Source organism: Procambarus clarkii, chromosome 3, assembly GCF_040958095.1.
Source record: "Procambarus clarkii isolate CNS0578487 chromosome 3, FALCON_Pclarkii_2.0, whole genome shotgun sequence".
Classification (NCBI taxonomy): domain Eukaryota; kingdom Metazoa; phylum Arthropoda; class Malacostraca; order Decapoda; family Cambaridae; genus Procambarus; species Procambarus clarkii.
Window position 1 is genome coordinate 20474667 of NC_091152.1, and position 22604 is coordinate 20497270.

At 37.1% G+C, this 22604-nt stretch overlaps 1 protein-coding gene across 4 annotated transcripts in view; it reads left to right on the plus strand.

The window, feature by feature from the left end:
* LOC123760841 (voltage-dependent calcium channel subunit alpha-2/delta-1) overlaps window positions 1–22604 on the plus strand; it is a 207204-nt gene that overhangs the window by 100179 nt on the left and 84421 nt on the right. For all 4 annotated transcript variants that reach the window (XM_045746616.2, XM_045746617.2, XM_045746618.2 and 1 more), the window contains exons 4-7: window positions 1569–1770; window positions 17060–17198; window positions 18445–18549; window positions 20776–20875. In XM_045746616.2, the coding sequence (XP_045602572.2) occupies window positions 1569–1770; window positions 17060–17198; window positions 18445–18549; window positions 20776–20875 (546 nt within the window). The remainder of the gene's footprint in view (window positions 1–1568; window positions 1771–17059; window positions 17199–18444; window positions 18550–20775; window positions 20876–22604) is intronic.

Here is a 22604-nt window from a genome sequence, read left to right on the forward strand (position 1 = left end):
TGGGAAGGACCTGCTCACAGAGAATGACAGAGAGGTGTGTGTGTTGATCTCAACAAGAAATTTCAAGAGATCGTCAGCAGACCAAGGAAGGGGGGGGGGGGGGGAAGGACCTGAACTGAGAGAGATGGTGTTAATTCAAGTACCAGTGGAAGACTTTGAGGTTATCAAGTAGTGGTGTGTTGAGGAGGCATCTGCTGGAAGTCACAACAAGGCTGTTGCACCAGAAACTCACCGGACACTCTTGTGAGGAAGTGGTGATTTCTCAGCCAAACGTACACACCCAAAGTTGCAGAATCCTGTGCACTCCTGTGCAATATCCACGAGTATCCTCATCTCGGGTTACCGTCTTGGGAGTTCCTGAGTAAGGAATCGTATTGGCATGTGAGATGAAGTATGAGGTCATGTGATGCCTTGGTTATGTGAGATGACGGAAGCTGTATCCCTCTTGTGTATAACATGACTGATCTGACATGACTCAGTTAGTGTAAGCTAAAGGTCATGATCTGAGCTGCCTGGGCTCAGGTCATGACCTCACATACACAGGCTGAGTTTAATAAACATGTTTGGAGGGTAGAAATAGCCTAAGCTACTCTATTCCTTTTGAGATGCATTTTATTCTCACAATAAACGAATTTCAATAAACATGTAGAGATAAGATGCTGGATGGAGAGAGAACAGAACAGCAAAGTTATCCTTGTTCTATAAATTATGAGAGAACAAGCGATGCAACATTGAACTTATCATGAAATTGTCAACATTCCAAACTTTAATAAAGACAAATATACTAGAAAAAAAGGTTAGATGAAGGATGTTGTATAAGGAACAGCAGATATAATGATAAATGAGGTACAGAAGATAGAGTACAATGAAGGATACGATATTTCAAGATACGAACAGACTAAAACTTCTCTTTTTTCTCTAATTGACAAGAAAATATATTACTTTTTCTGTCAATTGAGGTAAATAATGATTACAATGAAGAATTATTAAGGTGTATGAGATATTCTTGGACGAACTCTGTAATATTTGTCAATAGAAAATTATATAAATGACGGAGAGAGGTGACAGTTTATAGTGCCTGCTTCCCCACTACACTGTCAGTGTAGTGGGTGTGGTGGGAGAGTAGTGGGTGTAGGATTGACTGGGCACCAACCCTTAACCATACGCCTCTATTCACGCAGCAGTGAATGGGTACCTGGTTGTTAAACCATTTGGCGGGTCGTATTCCAGGGGAAAATTAAGATTAAGACGTTTGTGGCCCCGAAACGCTATGCTAAAGTGGCTTTACAAGAATGTAAGAATTCTTGCACTTATAAATACTTTTATACCTCAAAAGACACAATCTTCCTTCCCCGGGAAATTTTTGTATAAATGTCCATTTTCAAGCCAACGTTTCATATTTATTTACTTATTTATTTATTTATTTATTTATGCATATACAAGAATGTACATAAGGAATGTGAGGATATTATTATTCTATTCTTTTCTATTATTATTATTCTATTTCTATTCTATATTATCTATTCTATTTCTATTATTATTCTATTATTATCCTATTCTTTTCTCAGAGAATTGTAGATCATTTAGAAGACGCTACGACAACCTACATCTGGAACGACGACCTGCGGTTGAACACGTCGCAGCCGCTGCTGATGAAGGACCTGGACCCCCTCAACGACACCCACAAGATGACCTACGACGACAGGTTGGGCGTCCCCGTCAGGTACAACATCTCCGGCATCCACGTCCCTCTCGAAGTCTATGAAGGATGTGAGTGTTTCCTGAGTCCTTGTTTTCCTGTGAGTGCTTGGGGAAGTGTGGTGCTTTGAGTACGTCTACCTTGGAGAAGTTGTGCTCTGAGTACGACTACTTTGGGGGAAGTGAAGTGCTCTGAGTATGACTACTTTGGGGAAGCTATGCTCTGAGTACGACTACTTAGAGAAGTATAATGCTCTGAGTACGACTACTTAGAGAAGTATAGTGCTCTGAGTACGACTACTTAGAGAAGTATAGTGCTCTGAGTACGACTACTTAGAGAAGTATAGTGCTCTGAGTACGACTACTTTGGAATAATAGTGCTCTGAGTACGACTATTTTAGAGAAATATTACTCTGAGTACGACTACTTAGAAAAGTATTACTCTGAATACGACTACTTAGAGAATTATAGTGTTCTGAATATGACTACTTAGAGAAATATAGTGCTCTGAGTACGACTACTTTGGAGAAGTAGTCTGAATACGAATACTTAGAGAAGTATTACTCTGTGAGACAGAAAATCTTCATATATATGGATGTTGAAAAAGAGGTATTTAAGATTTGAATAAGAGTTTCCACCATGGAGGTTCCCAGGTCCTAATAATTCCTCGTTTAATTCATAAAATAAAATCTTGCATTATAAAATAAAGACTCGAACCAGACACAATATGTGTAACCTCCAGTATGTTAATTAAATGTTTACTATTTAATTAATCATAAATTATAAGATATGACAAAATAAATTGGAAACTGTGAACATTAATCCATCCTGCCCTTATACCAAAGAGAAAAGTGTTCAATATATTTGAACTAAAACAAACGATTGGTTTTACTTTAAAAAAAATGAAAGTATTCCTTGCTGATATATTTTTCTCAAAATAAATATACTGGATTGATGTAAAAATTTAAATGAAGATTTTTAGTCAACAGATGAGAGAGTATATTAGCAGATCATGATTGTATTATACAATACAGGCCCGTGTTTTATGCAGCTATGATGATAGTTATTCATAATCTCATAAAGATGAGATTATGAATAATCTCATCATTCATAATCTCCCCGAAAGATGTGAAATGCATTTTTGTTGTATTCATTCATACCAGATGCATGCTATGTCTCACTTGCCTGATGTATCATAAATTTCACTATGAACAAATAATTACCATTTGTTATATTGAAAGAAAGCAAAGCATGATATGGTTATAGGAGTCATGAGTTGTATGCATCTGTTATTGTTCTCCTGGGTTGTGGTAGCTGCATTGTTAAGTTCTTCACTGGAGCAAGAAACGCACTATCAATAACATCTATTACTCTAAGAGCCATCTGGGAGCACTATAAAAAGAAAACGAAATTATTGCAATGTTTAAAATAGTAATTACATATATGATATATTACAATCCTTTATCTCCGCTAGAAATCTACTTATTCATATTAAACTTTTATACAGTCGAGGAGAGACACATACGAACACTCTTAAGCAAAATCAATATACCGTCCCTTGTATGGTCTAAACAAGTGCTAGTAACTTAAACACTAGTTTTAGTATAATTTAGATATGTTATATGCACTTAATTCCCATTATGTATGAGGTTTACCTGTTATATATTATATTATATATATATATATATATATATATATATATATATATATATATATATATATATATATATATATATATATATATACATACACTTTCCTATCTCACATCAACACACTCTCCCATCATCCCTCCACAAAGCTCTCCCCCTCTCCTCCCTCACTGCTCACACACGCCCTTCCCCGGCCAATGTAATTAAAAGATTGCTCCCAAAATGCAAATCTGTCATCTGAACATGATCGTTTTGAAAATCTACATTTGAATTCACTGTTGTGCAACTGATAAAGTCTACGGACTCGGAGATGAACATTTCACACTCCCAGACTTGGTGAAAGAGGGGTATTGTGCTGACCTTGACCCCGTCATCTCTTCCTCCCTCTCCTCACCCCTATTCCCTCCACTCCTTCCCCTTCCCCCTCTTCTCTCTACCTTTCTCCGTTTCTCTACTTTTCACCTCTATTGTTTTTCCTTCATTCTCCCACATCTGACCTCAAGCAGACATTTCCATTTATTTATTTACCAAGAAATCTATGGATTCGGCCAATCACTTTTCACCATTCATCTGTGTTGATGGGTGTTCACTCCTATGTCTGACCCTCCTCTTACCAGTAGGACTGACCCCATACCCAAGACCATTCACCCTGCAAAGTTGGGCGAGGTTATCCTAAATCGTCTTCCTTCCACCCCTCACACACAGACAGACATTCTGTGTGTGAGGGGTGTATATATATTCATATACATATATATATATATATATATATATGTCGTACCTAGTAGCCAGAACTCACTTCTCAGCCTACAATGCAAGGCCCGATTTGCCTAATAAGCCAAGTTTTCCTGAATTAATATATTTTCTCTAATTTTTTTCTTATGAAATGATAAAGCTACCCATTTCATTATGTATGAGGTCAATTTTTTTTATTGGAGTTAAAATTAACGTAGTTATATGACTGAACCTAATCAACCCTTCCTAACCTAACCTAACCTATCTTTATAGGTTAGGTTTGGTTAGGTAGCCGAAAAAGTTAGGTTAGGTTAGGTTAGGTAGGTTAGGTAGTCGAAAAACAAATAATTCATGAAAACTTGGCTTATTAGGCAAATTTGGCCTTGCATAGTAGGCTGAGAAGTGCGTTCTGGCTACTAGGTACGACATATATATATATATATATATATATATATGTCGTACCTAATAGCCAGAACGCACTTCTCAGCCTACTATTCAAGGCCCGATTTGCCTAATAAGCCAAGTTTTCATGAATTAATGTTTTTTCGTCTACCTAACCTACCTAACCTAACCTAACCTAGCTTTTTTTGGCTACCTAACCTAACCTTACCTATAAATATAGGTTAGGTTAGGTTAGGTAGGGTTGGTTAGGTTCGGTCATATATCTACGTTAATTTTAACTCCAATAAAAAAAATTGACTTCATACATAGAGAAAAGGATTGCTTTATCATTTCATAAGAAAAAAATTATAGTAAATATATTAATTCAGGAAAACTTGGCTTATTAGGCAAATCGGGCCTTGAATAGTAGGCTGAGAAGTGAGTTCTGGCTACTAGGTACGACATATATATATATATATATATATATATATATATATATATATATTTATATATATATATATATATATATATATATATATATATATATATATATATATATATATATATATATATATATATTCATTCATTACCGGAAACACAGTAGGGGTTTCTTGCTCCATTGTTGAAATGAGTTTGGTGTATTGATGAACTAGACACTGGTGTGCGGGCGGTGTGTAAGAGAGCAGTCCTAGCTGAAGCCAAACAGCACACACACTTATATATGTTGCATTTGTCTGTCATGTTCATAGCATCCCAGCATCCCTGGGGGTTCCATGTACGTCTGGCAAAGGCGTAGGTTACTATTGTTTATGCATGCATTGCTAACTCTCCTTCATAGTATATATGCTGTGTATATTTCTGGTGACATTTTTCTTTAAATTAATTATATGGGCTGCCATCTTCTCCTACAGTAGTGCCCTGACATGGGTACTAATACCCCAGAGGCTGGGGTATTAATACCCATGATCGTGCCCCGGTATTGAAACACGCGCCTCTACCAGGAGCCAGGACCTGGTTCACTCGGGGAAAGTATTAGGGTCAGAGATCAACTCCAAGATGTCCAGGAAGCCCGCCTAGAATGTTGAGGCAAAGTCAAAACCACTGCTTGAAAGAAAACAAAAAAGGAAATGAGAAGCAATGCAATTGGTAGCCGGTAACTGAAGAACAACCATTGATCAAATTCATCCATTGGCCCAAGGTTCATCAAACTATTTACGTACCCAGTTACGAAGCCTTTACATCTTTCCTCAAATGAACAAATCCACAAGGGCCATGATGAGGATTCGAACCTACATCCGAGAGCATCCCAGACACTACCTTAATCGACTGAGCTACGACATGGTATAAGAACTGCAACCAGAAATTCTACTGAATTTACTTGGATCCTGCAGCCTCTCCGAGAGACAAACCAGGATTTTACAATTCCCCCCCCCCATGCACTCGAGCCATGTCAATAGGCCCGTTTTACCTCTTCGCCCTTACTTCATTACACACAAAAATCACAATAGCATAATTTTACCTCTTCGCCCTTACTTCATTACACACAAAAATCACAATAGCATAATTTTACCTCTTCGCCCTTTTTTAAACTTTTTAAACTACATGGAACCCCTAGGGCATGTTACAGGCTGAGGGACTGAGCTTCTGCTGAATTTGTGCAATGAAATTAGCAATCTATCCAATTTATTGTGCATAGATTATTTGTTTATTTTTCAACTTTTTTTTTTTTTTGGTCAACAGCAATTATATAATAGATAGTTGTTGTTGTTGTTGTCTTTTAGAGTGCATTCTCTTGACTTTGTGACAATTATGTTTTGAGGTTGAGACAGTTGTGTTTTATCCTTTATTTTTAGATTATGATTATTATGGAAATATAGTTTGGCAATACCCAAAAAAACTAAATATTACATATATAACGTAGTGTTCCAACCAGGGGTCTACTTGGGCTTTAGAATCTCTCAAGGTACAGCCATTAACACATCAGAATACTGGGAAACTAATGGGAATAATGTTTCACGTGACATTATTGATCTCAGCTCCTATATAGTAAGTTCAACTAGACAAAAGAAGAAATCATCTTAGTGGAACACTGTCTCCGGCTCATCGTGACTGACTAAATCTATATTTCTGTTGTAGGGTTATGGCCTAACATCAGGGAACATAGAGAACAGGGTATGTGTTTACCTGGCTCCCGCATCCATACTTCAGTCATCACCCTTCCTCCATAACATTATGTATGGCATTCATATATAAATTATTAAATATATTAATTATATACTGTATATATATATTGCAATGAAATTGCAATGGCATGATATATCAATGAAAATTATTTTGAAGCAATGGGGTGACTTGAACTCGCAACCTAGTAAATCCCAGAAGCCTGTCTTAAGGGGGCTTATTTAGGGTTGAGTAAAAATTGTTCAATTTGTTTATAAATTTATTTATGAAATGGTTTTAGAAAGGGCTGCAACTGGTCCAAGTTTCACCATCACACCCTAAACAGAAAAGGAGAAAAAAATACACAACGTATTATGCAACGAATTTTCAACATTTTCAAATAGTTTCAGGGAACACATGTGTCAACTAAAATCATTTCTATAACACTCAGATATTAACTGTAGCACATAATAAAGGATTGTAGTGATCAATTTTATCAAAAAAGTGTTTAGTGCAATAATATAATTATTCAAAGTTACCCTTCCAAAAATATGCAATATATGATGTTTATAAATTTTTATAAAATCAACAAATGGACTTTGGACTAAAATGTCTCAATAGGTTTGTAGAAGCACAAACTCTACATATAAGGTGTAAATTGCATGTAAATTGATTAATATATGAAAGCTCTGAAGTAATTTGAAGGTGTAAATTACTTTCCAGAGTAAAATAAAGATCCAAGTTCGGCCACCTGTAGCTGAGCTTGACTTCGACAGATTTCGTTCATAATTGGCACCCTTGCAGATAGGCATCCATTGAGCAAGGTGTGCAAGTTTCATGCAAATCCCTTGATAACAAACGAGAAAACAAAAATTGGCCAAAAATAAAAAAAATAAAAAAAAAATAAAAATTTTACATATAAATATATTGCACATACATATTACAATTATTACAAGAGTTTGTGCTTCTACAGCACATAGTAGACATTTTAGTTGACACATGTGTTCCCCGAGATTATTTGAGAATGTTGAACATTCGTTGCATAATACGTTGTGTATTTTTTTTCTCCTTTTCTGTTTAGGGTGTGATGGTGAAACTTGGACCAGTTGCAGCCCTTTCTATAACCATTTCATAAAAATATTTATAAGCAAATTGAACAACTTTTAATTTATACTGATATGCCCCCTTAACTGCCCGGTCATGGAGGTACAATAGTTGATTAACCCAAAACTCTACTGAGTCCCCCTGGGAGGTTCTGGATTCCCCAAACTGGGGCCCAACCAGGGATTTTTAGCCAACCCGACCATACTCGAGCCTGCGGTAATTACGTTCACACTCTTACGCCCTAGTCAGATCACAATGAAATCACAATGGGTTGTGTAGAAAACCCTGGTTGGGCCCCGGTTTGGGGCTTCCAGAACCTCTCAGAGAATTCAGTAGAGTTATGACTTAGTCAAGATTTGTACCATTGTGAGTGCTCGGTTAAGGCAAGCATCTTGGAATCACCAGGTCAAATCACCCCAGTGCCTCAATTTATATATATATATATATATATATATATATATATATATATATATATATATATATATATATATATATATATATATATATATATATATATATATATACAGTATATATATATATATATATATATATATATATATATATATATATATGTCGTACCTAGTAGCCAGAACTCACTTCTCAGCCTACTATGCAAGGCCCGATTTGCCTAATAAGCCAAGTTTTCATGAATTAATGTTTTTTCGTCGACCTAACCTACCTAACCTAACCTAACCTAGCTTTTTTTGGCTACCTAACCTAACCTTACCTATAAATATAGGTTAGGTTAGGTTAGGTAGGGTTGGTTAGGTTCGGTCATATATCTACGTTAATTTTAACTCCAATAAAAAAAAATTGACCTCATACATAGAGAAAAGGGTTGCTTTATCATTTCATAAGAAAAAAATTATAGTAAATATATTAATTCAGGAAAACTTGGCTTATTAGGCAAATCGGGCCTTGAATAGTAGGCTGAGAAGTGAGTTCTGGCTACTAGGTACGACATATATATATATATATATATATATATATATATATATATATATATATATATATATATATATATATATATATATATAGTGAGGGTACCACCTCTGGTGCCAATGTGGGGACCCATAGCCTCGGAGAAGAAAATAAAAAGTATTCAGAGGAGACCGTGTGGTTTCTCACTGAACACTAATATTATCTTCTCCTACCACCCCCATTCTTTTGTATGTACACATATATATATATATATATATATATATATATATATATATATATATATATATATATATATATATATATATATATATATATATATATATTTATATATATATATATATATTTATATATATATATATATATATATATATAATATACACACACACACACACACACACACACACACACACACACACACACACACACACACACACACACACACACAAAGCAAAAGCTACGAATTGGGAAAGAGACTGTAACATTTTCGACTGTTTAACTCTTCAGCAGCAGCTTGCAACTGTAGAAGACTTGAACAGTCGAAAATGTTAAAACTCTTTTTTTCCCAATTAACTGTGTTTTTTTGCATATCTATGATCTGTGCCTGGTATTACAGTTTCTACTGATATAATATTTGGTATATATAAATATTATATATACTGTATATTTGCATTGAAATAGTGTGTGATGGAGGTTGTGGTGATACCAGAGTGCCCTGGGGATGCCTAGAAAAGGTTTTCTGTAGGATAGTCAGCTTCCTCATCATGAAATTAACATTTGCATTTGTGGTTTGTTGAAGATTTTATTTAGCTGCTTTTTAGTTACTAGCTCTCTAACAATAGCATTTCTTGTTGCGTATGACCCTCCCCTCAACTCGTCTTCCTCATTTAATTATACCATTTTCAAAGCTGATTTGTGAAATCATCTTTTGACTTTCTCGATAGGGAATTTATGTTTTGAAAATACGTCAGATTCAATCAGGTGGTGTAGGCAGCATTTAAAGGTGAATAGATGGTAATATTTATGTATAATTCCATCTAAATATGAAAAGTTAGCCCTATGTGCCAAAGGAGGATTTATATTTCAAATTTAATCTTGATCGATATATTAATTTTGTAGTCTTGGGATGTTTCGCTTCCTCGTAGTTCCTTGCATTGTGTTTTAATGTATAATACGGGCTCTGCATATGGTAGTTAATAATTAAAAAGAATTATTTCAGTCGTAGTTTTTCTTGCCCGAAACGCTTTGCGTAATAGTGGCTTTAGGCATTGTATGTACTAGCTCTATCTATAAATTCATCAATGTTTGTATCACACCTTGTATGTATGTACTTTACCTGAATAAACATTTGAATTTTTTTATTTTTTTTAATTTTAAAATGTTGACAAACTAATCGACTCTGTAGCACCAGTGGAGCGTGGTATTTAGATTAAAATTATTACGGTAATAGTTAATAAATTATGTATGCCACTGAAATGTTTATTGCCAGTCCATGGAGAAAGATAGCAATCTTCACACTTCAAGTGAAGAGTTCTTGAAGATTGCCTTCTTCAAGACAATCATTTGTCTTCAAGAAGGCAAAAGTGCTGAACAAAACTTGTCCAATTAATGCAAGTTTCCCCAGTGAATCTGTAAGGAATCAACCATTAACCATCTCTCATTGCACAGTTTCTTCTGAAATATCTAAACATGGACCTGTACAAAAAAATATTGCTTAAGAAACTTACTCACATATCTAGTAAATAATAATAATAAATAATAAATGTTTATTTAGGTAAGGTACATACATACAGGAGATTTTACAAAAATTGATGGATTTATAGATAGAGCTAGTACATACAATGCCTAAAGCCACTATTACGCAAAGCGTTTCGGGCAGGAAAAACATTAATGACTAAAGCTTAATACTAATTGAGTATAAAGAGTAAAATGTGTTGAGAACAAATAAAAATAAAGATAAAAAAGGGGGAAACATGGCAGAAAAAGCAGCACAAATACAATTAGGTCGACAAACAGCGTTGTTTAAAAAAACAGACCTGGGTTGACAATAGAGGGGTAAGGTAGGTTACAGGGAATTTATTAGGTATAGCTTCGTTTTTATCTTAAACTGGTTGAGAGAGATACAGTCTTTAACATGGTTGGGAAGGTCATTCCACATTCTGGGTCCCTTGATTTGTAGAGCATTTCTAGTTTGATTAAGTCGTACTCTTAGAATATCAAAACTGTATTTATTTCTGGTGTGGTGCTCATGGGTTCTGTTACAACCTTCAATGAAGCTTTTGAGGTCAGGATTGGCATTACAGTTCAGCGTTTTATATATGCACATGTTTTATACACATGAGAGAATGTGCAGTGACTTAATATCTTAACATATTCAGAGATTTGAGTAGGGGTACCGAGTGATGTCTGGGGCCAGAGTTGGATATTGTCCTAATAGCTGGATATCCTAATAGTTGGATATTGTCCTAATAGCTGGATATCCTAATAGTTGGATATTGTCCTAATAGCTGGATATCCTAATAGTTGGATATTGTCCTAATAGCTGGATATCCTAATAGTTGGATATTGTCCTAATAGCTGGATATCCTAATAGTTGGATATTGTCCTAATAGCTGGATATCCTAATAGTTGGATATTGTCCTAATAGTAAAAGCAAACCAACTGCACAGACTAAACAACCTGACATCTAGAACAGTACATTGCTTTGTCAGGTATAAATCCCCTATGCCCAAACATTTATGTACTAAACATTATAGAAATTGTATAATTTATAACATTATACAAATTGACATGATGTCCCATTTTCTGTTGGTGTGCCCCAACCCGTCCACTTACAAATTACGTCGATTTACGCTCATGTGCGCACTCAGGCTAAAAATTAATAATTCAAAATTAAATCAGCTCACGAGATTGACGTACTGTCCTGTTTTCTGTTTTGGGTCCTCAGGCTTAGCGTTTTGGAAAACAAATTAAAAATTTTAATTGGAAAATAAATTTCCATTTTGAATTACAGTGGGGCCTCGACTTACGATGGTAATCCATTCCCGGAGAGGATCGTAAGTCGAAATATCGTAAGTCGAAGCAATTTTTCCCATAAGAAATGAAGGGAATTGAATTAATCCATTCCCCACCCTCCAAAATATTAACTTACAAATACATTTTATACTGAATACAATGTTTTTTTCTAACTACAATACAGGACATAAGTTTATCTTACCTTTATGGAGGTCTCTTGATGGCATATGGAAGATGGTTATGAGGGGGGAGGAGGAGAGGTGTTACTGTTTGGAAGGGGAATCCCCTTCCATTATAACATCAGGCAGTGATGACTTTTCTGGGGTACACTCTCTTTGACATTTTGCCTGCATACCACTAGGTATGCAGGCATGTGATTGTGATGCAGGTTGTGATTCACTGCTTGTTTGTTTCACTAAAATCCTTTTCAGAGATTTTTGTTTTTCCATATGTTTTAATTTTTGTCTGTAGTGAGGCATCACAGTGTCATTAAAAAGGTTAAGGCAACGGCCTACTGCACCGTGATTTGGGTGAGTCGTTTCAGCAAAAGTTTGCAATTCTTCCCATGCTGCACACATTTTCTTAATTAATGAGGAAGAGACATTCTGTACTGTCTCCTCCTCCTCCGTGAAGAAATTTCCTCAGCTGTCTCTTGTTGCTGCTCCTTGTGAAGTTCTTCAGTGGTCAGTTCTTCGCTGTGTTCCTCCACCAGCTCGCAACACACAACACTCACAACACTATGAATGCCACTTCTTTTTCTAAATTTCTCAAACCATCCCCTGCTCGCCTTAAACTCTTTCGCATTTGCATCACTCGTTACAGGGGTTTTCTTTAAAAGGTCTTCATGCAATTTTCTTGCCTTTTCACAAATGATGGCCTCTGAAACTCTATCACCCGCTAACTCTTTGCTGTGTATCCAAATTAATAACTGTTCAACATCCTCAAGTGTTTGTGTTCTATGTTTCGTGATTATTGATACGCCTTTTGCCACTTTAGCACTCATAATGTCCATTTTCTTAGCCAGTATGGTGGATATCGTTGACTGAGATTTGTTGTACTGCCTAGCACGTTCAACAACCCGCACACCATCTTCATATTTATGAATGATCTCTTGTTTCTGCTCTATGGTCATCCTTACATGGGTTTTTGTATGTTGAGCCTTACCACTGACTTTCCTGGGACTCATTGCATGATATATACATAATTACTTTAATGTTCAAAATGCAAAAAATCGCCACAAAAGCGGAATTTCTTATAGGCGCGATCGTCACTAAGCGGGCAGCTGTAGTAAACTGAGGCAGGTCGGTCACGTGACCGGGAATCATGCGCTCGGTCGACCCGAACGTGTACCAACAAATATCGTTAGTCGACGATACCATCGTATGTCGAGTCGCATTTTTCGATGAAATTTACATTGTAACTCAAAATTATCATAAGTCAGGGCAATCGTAAGTCGAGGTACCATTGTACATCGATATTTGGCCTAAGCATATGCGAGCAAATTTATGCTTTGTAAGAGGACGGGTTGGGGCATAGTACATCAATTTAGTGATGCTGGGAATGCTCAAAGGACAGGCTAGATCAAGGATACCCACCTGATGTTTTTTTTTTCATGAACTCTGAGTTTTAGTTTAGTTCATTTATTATGCACCCTATACCCATCCTGTGGGCGGCAGTGGAAAAAGTTAGAGCCACATAATGGGCGCTGGGACTGAACCTCACAATTCATTTAGCTAAGCAAGTTAGTCTTGATGAGTTAGTTACAAAATTCAATGCACTGAAGCAGTTTATTTTAGTATCTCATGAACGACCAGGCCAAAAAAACACACATGATAGGCTATTACTGCATGGCAAAATAGTAGAATAAATAAAATTGTTGGTAATATAAAAGGCAGAGAGTCAATGTAAATGGAGTAGAAACTGATGAAGTGTACTGATAGAGCAGTCCATCCTCCTAAGGTTCCCCAACATCAAGAAATTGTCGTACTAAAGTGCCCATATTCTAATACCTACCAGAGGAACTAAAACAGAAAATGGGACAGTACGTCACTTTCGCGAGCCACTTCCATTTTCCAGTAAGACAATTTTTGGCCTTAGGTAGACTGTATGTCAAAATGTGACTTTCTACTAGGAGGATGGGTTGGCTGTGACAGTCAATAGGCGTCACATGATCACACGATCCATCTTGCTGGTATCACTTTAATGACTGTTACAGTTGCCACTCTACCATTAAAAGTTTGCTAACTTAAAATAATGGGTGATTTGAGTTTTAATTATTTTGGGTAATGCTATATGAAAAGTAAGCTAATATATATGAATGGTTAAAGAAAATTTAGGAAATATACATATTTTTAATAACAACAAACACAGATTGTCTTATTATTGATTATGCTATATATTTAATCTGCAGTGCAATTTCTGAGGCTTGTCTTATACTATAGGGCACAAATATATATACAGTATACTTAAGTGTGTACTGTATATGTACTTGAGAATTTACTTAATATTTAGTCCTGGACTATGTTCAAAACTAAAGTACATTTGCTGGTTGGTAAGGAAGCCAGTGTGGTAGCTTTAATAACCCTCAAGCGGTTGTTAACCTGTAAAGTTAGTAAAAGGGTTCATAGAACGCCCTTTGGTCTTTTTTTGCTTGTATTATAAAAATACTGTGCATGGGTAATGTACAGTGTTTATATAAAGTATGGCCCTGAAGCTAGCTACATGCATGTGTGACGAGCAGAGGCTTCAGTTTCTCTGCTCGCCACAGGATGCGTTTGCTCAACCCTGGACTGTATACAGTATATGGTTGGTCGTGAACCCATTGATGATGTAACAGGATACATTAAATTTTATAATTAGCTTATCAAGACCGTAACTTGCTTAGTTAAATGAATATTGGGGTTCAGTCCCTGAGCCCATTATGTGCCTCTGTAAACCTTTCCATTACCACCCACAGGATGGGTATAGGGTGCATAATAAATCAACTAAGTAAAACTCCACCCTGGATAAGAGCACACAGCTAGTAGCTAGTGTGCAGCATGGTGACCCAGCATGGGTCACAGGGTATGACGGGCATTCTTGCAACATGATGTTATTAGCCCCACTCGAAGGCAGCCCAACACCGCTCGGCACACTACCATTGGCCTCCTTTCGATCTTCTTGATGTACATTAGTTCTGAGGAACTTTTGTCATGGGTTCGTATCCTGGCCGGGGAGGATTTACTGGGCGCAAATCCTTAACTGTAGCCTCTGTTTAACTCAACAGTAAAATGGGTACTTGGTTGTAAAAACGATTCTTCGCGGCGGAGATCGTATTCCAGGGACCTGCCTGAAACGCTACGTGTAATAGTGGCTGTACAAGAATGTAACAACTCTTGTATATATCTCAAAAAAAAAAAAAAACTAGCATGCATCTACAGTGGCCCTAAGACATAATGTAATTGTACATGAAAGTTCTCAACTTCATAATGGCTAACACTGTTGACAGGCCTAAGTTCAGCATCACAACTTAACTATATGGCACAGAATTTTGTCTCAAAGTCAGGTATTGGTTGGTTTCAAGATTAGACATGACATGGTTTAAGTTTAATGATTAAATTTCGTATATTGCAATACTCTGTAAACTGTTTACAGTTGGTTGTAAACTGCATCACTTGGTCCTTGAATGATGAATTTTGTTTAAAGCTGTCATTAAAATTACACATTCAATAAAGATAACTGTAAATTATTAAATACAAGAATTTTAACTTAATGCCAATTTAAGGTCCACATGAAAGATGATTTCCAGCTTTGGGTTGATGTTATTAATCTCCTTGTTGGATTTTCATCCAGAGTAGATTTGTTTTCACATTTCTTTCCTAATATATAGATCCATCAAATATCATAGTTTTTATTATTTATAGTTTGTGAGTTATGATGGGGAATTGCTAACCTTTAAAACCCTTTAATAGTTTTATGGGATGCAAAACTAACTTTCCTGAGATGAGTCAGTAGAGAGTAAGTAATAAATATGCTGAAGAGTATTTTTGTGCCCTCATTAAGCATGCTAAACTGTGTGGGCTGATATTTGTGAGGCCTATGCTTAGCATAGTTAGCTATTATGTGTAAAGCCTATGGTTAGCATAGTTGGCTATTATGTGTGAGGCCTATACTTAACATAGTTAGCTGTTATATGTGTGGCCTATTTTTAGTATATTAAGCTATGATGAGCAAACCACACATCCGAAGATGGAGAAACGATGACGTTTCGGCCCTCCTGCACCATTATCAAGTCATGTGCCTGAAACGCTGCGAGTACTAGTGGCTTGACAGGATTGTAAATACTATGCTATGTAGTCTCACAAACCCAATGTACCTTCTTGTATATAAAAAAATAAATAAATATATAAAATAAATAAAAAAATGTGTGATAATGTCCTGGACAGAACAAAATGTTGTCGTTTCTCCATTTTCTGGTATGTAGTTTGGTCATCATATCTTCAGCCACTTTACTGTGACTCATCATCTGCACATATTAAGCTATTATGTGTGGGAAGCCAACACTTCATTCATATATTTTTTACTGATTTGGGAATGGTCTGATTACATGTATGTTTTTATTCAGGGACATTGATGTTAAGTCAGCACTGTACTAAGTAATATGCTATATAATAATTTTGAGAAATCTTTTCTGCGTCTTTTGTTTTTGAATATTTATTGTTATTAGGTTTACCTCAATTTACCTGTGTGCCACCATGCCAGACCACAAAGTGCTGACGCCAATGTAAAGAAACATCAAGATATCATAGTGCTTTTGGCGCTTATATTTGTCTCGAAGACTCTGATGCGAGAGGTGGATGCTTTACCAACTGTACTATGGGTTAGCTTTAAAAGAGAAGGTTCCCAAGGCAACTAACCGCTGCCCAGATGGGAATGGCCTATCTCTGTGGCTACCACTCGGGCACAGAAGGCTAACACATAGTACAGTCGATAGAGCATCTGCCTCTCACGTCAGAAGATGGGTGTTTGAGGCACCTGATGCCCAAGGTGAATGAAATATACTATTTATATTAGTTTTCCACCTGTGACAGAAAATGCATATATGTAATCAGTTTCCTAATCAGTATCTTATTATAGCATATAAATAAATTTATTGAATGTTTGTATGCTGATAAAATGTAGTCATACATGCTAATTTATTTATACTGAATACTGTATTTAAAATCTTTTAAATGAATAATCAAAGGATGCTTAATAACAAATGCAGTAGTTTCATATCATCATGGTATTATACTTAGCCTATACAGTTTGAAAAATAGTACCCTGTAGTACCAAAGTGTTGAAGAATTGAATTTTATATATTGAATGCAGCTTATGTAACAATTTTTGTTTAATTACTGTAGATCCAGAAATATTGAATGGCCTGCTCTGGTCATCCACGTTGGACAGAGTATTTCAAGAGAATTTTGAAAGTGATCCAACGCTCTCTTGGCAGTATTTCGGAGCACAAACAGGATTCATGAGAGTGTATCCAGCTGCCAGGCAAGTACTGTACTGCTGTTTGCTTATACAATACTGTTGCTAGTGGACATATTTGTGGATAGTTTTCCAAATATATGTGTGTGAAGGATATAGAGAAATAAATAAATGGTAATGTGAAGATATTTATATTACTTCACTAGTCACTTCTTTTCCAATGTATTGATCATGTATTCTATGGAATATTTTAATTATAAACATTTCCTCATTTTTTCATAAATTTTCAACCTAGTTTTAAAACTTTCTAAGGTACAACATTCACTGCACTCCTTACTAGTACCTGTAGTTTATTCCACCCATTCTGAGCTCCATTGCAAAATCAGTTACAATACTGCATCCTTTATCCATTTAAATGGATAAAGGATAAATGAAATACATTTGGAGTCAAAATCCACCACTCATTTAAAGTTGCACAACAGGTGGATGCAGCAGTCAGGAAAAACTAACCAAACTCTTGGGATAATCAAGCATACTTTTGACTATAAGGAAAAGAAGGTAATGGCTGAACTGTATATATCTCTGGTGCATTGAGGCTTCATTTCCAGAAGGACATAATTGCTCTTGAGAAGATACAACACCGGGCAACATAAGTCATTCCAGAGCTAAGTCATCTCCCGTATCAAGAATGCTTGAAGGCCACTGGGCTATCAACACTGCAAACCAGGCATGACAGGGCGAATCTCGCTGAAACTTTAAAAATACTGAACATGTTAGAGGATGTTGATCCGGATATTTTCTTCAGAAGGTCAGATGTAACACAAGCAATGAACAATGGTTTTAAGCTCAACAAGCCACAATGTAGGAGTGAGAACAGGAGATGCTTTTTCACCTACAGGATTATTAACCCATGGAACTGCCGTTTTTACAACCAAGTACCCATTTTACTGTTGAGTTAAATAGGGGCTACAGTTAAGGATTTGTGCCCAGTAAATCCTCCCCGGCCAGGATACGAACCCATGACAAAGCGCTCGTGGAACACCAAGCGAGTGTTTTACCACTACACCATGGAGACTGGTGGTGTAGTGGTGTAGTGGTTTCGGTCCATCCTGGACCATTCTCAACTCGATTGTAATGAGGAAGTTGATGCAGGCAATAAATAGGCAAGAGAGACGTATGCATATTTATCTTAATCCATATTTTTGGCAAGGGTGAGGATGGATTCAACTTCATGTGCCTATGGATATACAGTACTGTTCGTATCGATGTTAACTTTTTAGGTTAATGAGATGGAGTTTTTTTTTTCCCCCAGTTGGTATGTTCCACCTAATCTTATTGATCTGTATGATGCCCGACTACGTCCATGGTACGTCCAAGGCTCGGTGGCACCCAAGGACATGATCATACTAATGGACAGGTAAATTTTAAAGAGTTGCTTTATATATGTTATGTAAGTGTAGATGTTCATTATTGAAATCAAATAACTACAGTACTTCATGTAAACATTTACTCAAATTTTCTGAGTAAAATAAATTTAACTTTATGCAATAAGATAAATGTATTGCCTCATGGGAAAGCCAGTCATGCACACTGGTTTGAAACATGTTCAAACTTCTCTGAATCAATGTGCCAGCCATTTTCTAAACAGCAGTGTTGATCATCCAGCCAGCCAGTTAGATTAATCAGCCAGCAAACCAACCGGTCATTGAACCAGCCTGGCATAATGATCCAGTTGATCATCGTGCCAACCACCCACCCATAGTCACCCAATCTTTCACCCAGTAATCCAACCAGCTACAAGTCATCCAGCCAGTCAGTCAGTCATTCAGCCAGCCAGTTAGTTGTTCAGCCAGCCAGTCAGTCATTCAGTCAGCCAATCAGTCATCCAGCCAGCCAGTCAGTTGTGCAGCCAGCCAGTCAGCCGTCCAGCCAGTCAGCCTGCTAATAAGTCATATGGTTAATAGCTATACACTTCTCAGCCACCCATCCAGCCAGTCATTGAGCCAACAAACCACCCAGCCATCCATCCAACTTAACAGCTGGCTGAGACCCCAGATGATCTAGGCTGCCATCTGGTTGCAGCTGGAGAACCTCCCAGTTAGGGTATTTTCCCCATATCCTGATCATCTGTCTTGTTATTCCTTTAGGCTCCTCATTTCATTCAGGCAATTGCTTGTTTTGTTGTGCCTAAGCTTTCTGGTTTACCTGCTTGATACCTGCTTGATGGGGTTCTGGGAGCTGTTCTACTGCCCAACCCCGGCCCGAGGCCAGGCTCGACTTGTGAGAGTTTGGTCCACCAGGCTGTTGCTTGGAGCGGCCCGCAGGCCCACATATACCTGGTTGATGGGGTTCTGGGAGTTCTTCTACTCCCCAAGCCCGGCCCGAGGCCAGGCTCGACTTGTGAGAGTTTGGTCCACCAGGCTGTTGCTTGGAGCGGCCCGCAGGCCCACATACCCACCACAGCCCGGCTGATCCGGAACTTCTCTTAGAAAACAGTCCAGTTTTCTCTTGAATATGTCCACGGTTGTTCCGGCAATATTTCTTATAGTCGCTGGGAGGACGTTGAACAACCGCGGACCTCTGACGTTTATACAGTGCTCTCTGATTGTGCCTATGGCACCTCTGCTCTTCACTGGTTCAATCTTGCATTTTTTTCCATATCGTTCACTCCAGTATGTTGTTATTTTACTGTGTAGATTTGGGACCTGGCCCTCCAGTATTTGGTTTGTTTTTCCTAGTTATGTGTTTGATCTCTGGTCCCCTTGCTTCTGCTTGCCTCACAAAGTGAGATGGATTCTGAGTCCTCTTCTAATAGAATAATTAGTATTTGTATTTGTATAATTGTATAATTGTATTTGTGCTGCATTTTCATCTATGTTTTCATTTCTTGTTTTCATTCTACTCATTATGCTCAATTAGTATTAAGCTTGTCATTTAAGTTTATCATGCCCGAAACGCTTTGCGTAATAGTGGCTTTAGGCATTGTATGTACTAGCTCTACCTATAAGTCAACCAATCCTTGTAAAAATTTATTGTATGTATGTACCTTACCTAAATAAAATTGTATTGTAAAATTGTATTGTATTGTATTGTATTGTTGTATAGAAAGGACTCAGTGGCCTGGTGTGTTGGTTTAAGGCTTGGTGGAAGGCAAGCTAAGCTCAGAAAGCTACTGGGGATCTACTAGTAAATGGCATTTCTTTACAGTCAACACTTGCTTTTTGTTTTACACAAGTTTACTGGAATGTGATCATAGTGTAAATCATGGGCTGCTTGTAAATGATTTTTGTTGAATCTTCATGTATCTTACCTTTGCTTGCAGTTGATTTTATTATAAACTGAATTATCAACAAAAATATATTATACAGTCCAGTAGCACAGGATACCTTTAATATACCTGTCAAAACATTGACTTTCTGGAGAGTACTCCAAGAGTCTGTGTTCCACTGATACATTCAGTATAGTTAACCTGGGGAATACCATATTTAACATTCTGCTTGTTCATATTGTTCAGAATTTTGTATGTGATACAGCTCAGTGTAACTTAAACTCAGAAAAGTGTTTGAACTTCTTGTTTGATTTCTAGTGAAGTAATATCTGAAATATATTCTGAAGGATAGCTCAGCATAATTTTTTTTTTCAGGAGTGGAAGTGTTCATGGGCAGACATTTACCATAATGAAGTGGGCAGTGAAGACTCTAATTGATACTCTCGGAGAAAATGACTTTGTAAATGTTGCAGCTGTAAGTTATGTCTTTATATCTAATTTATCTTAAAGTAACTTGGCAATAACCATTTAGTTTTAATAAGAATACTCCTTATGACTCAGTTTTTGGTTGCTTTTATTTTGTCAGTATTGCTTGCATTATATTAAAGCAATCAGTACTTCAGTGTGTTCTAACAAAATATTAAAATATATATATACAATTTGTTTGAATGCAATTTAGAATATGGATTGTTTCATGGGCAAGAAATAATTTGATAGACAAAAGCACACAGTACGACAATGTAGAGGAACACCAAGATGAGGCTGTACTCAAACTGTAAACAATGTAGAGGAACACCAATATGAGGCTGTACTCATACTGTAGACAATGGTAGAGGAACACCAATATGAGGCTGTACTCAAACTGTAGACAATATGTTACCTCTAAGGGCTTCATCAACTCTAACAGATATACAGTATATTGTTGTTTTGTTGTTTTAGATTCAGCTACTCGGAACAAAATGTTCCAAGTAGCACAGGCGATGGTGAGCCTGTAAAACATATATACACAGGCTAGTGCTTATAAAAGGACAACATAGGAAGGGGTGAGATCAGGGGGAAGAAGGTCAGTGAGGTGAAAGTCAGAGATATGAGGGATATGTATGTACAGGCATACCTCAGAATAAGAGTTTAATCCGTTCCTGGAGACGCCTCGCCTTCCGAAAACTCGCATTCCGAAGTTAATTTCCCCATAAGAAATAGAGGGAAATGAATTAATCCGTTCCTGACTACCCCAAAAACCCCACATCAAACTAAATTTTTATACCTAATTTACCTAATTCATCTAAATAAACCTACAAAACTGTGTTCCAGTTATTACTTACCTTGCTGTCGAGTGCTGTAGGCGTATGGAAGATGGTGAGGAGGGGGGAGGAGGAGAGGAGTTACTGTTTGGAAGGGGAGTCCCCTTCCATAATCACATCACATAACCCCATGCCTTGTAACACTATGGATACCACTTCTCTTTCTAAATTTTTCAAACCAGCCCCTGCTTGCCTTAAACTCTTTCTTATCTGCATCACTCGTTGCAGGGGTATTCTTTAGAAGGTCTTCGTGCAACACCCTGGCTTTCTCACAAATAATGGCCTCCGAAACACTATCACCCCTCAACTCCTTGTCGTGTATCCAAATTAATAACAACTTTTGCACTTCTTCAAGTATTTGTGGTCTTTGTGCCGTTAATGTTCTTACTCCTTTTGCCACTTTAGCACCCATAATCTTATTTTTCTTCTTAAGTATAGTGCATATTGTTGATGTGGCTTTGTTGTACTGCCTACAAAGTTCAACAACACGTGTACCGTTCTCATGCTTCCGAATGATCTCTTGTTTCTCCTCTATTGTCATCCTCACATGAGCTTTCTGGCCTTTATCCTTACCACTGGCTTTCTTGGGACCCATGGTGAGATATATAATAACAAATTGTATAGACAAATCACCAAAAATCCAACAAAACACTGAAAATCCGCGAGAAGAATTGATGTGGGGGTAGTCACTGAGCGCGAGACAATAATAAACTGAGGGGCGGCGGGGCGGAGGGGCGACGAACGCGCTAGGTCGGCTGTACACGTATCAACAAACTCGCGCCCAAACTCGCCTCCCGAAGTAACCCTCGCCTTCTGAGACAAATTTTTGGAGTAAATACACCTCGCCTTCCGAAAACCTCGCATACAGGGACAATCGCATTCCGAGGTACCACTGTATGTATA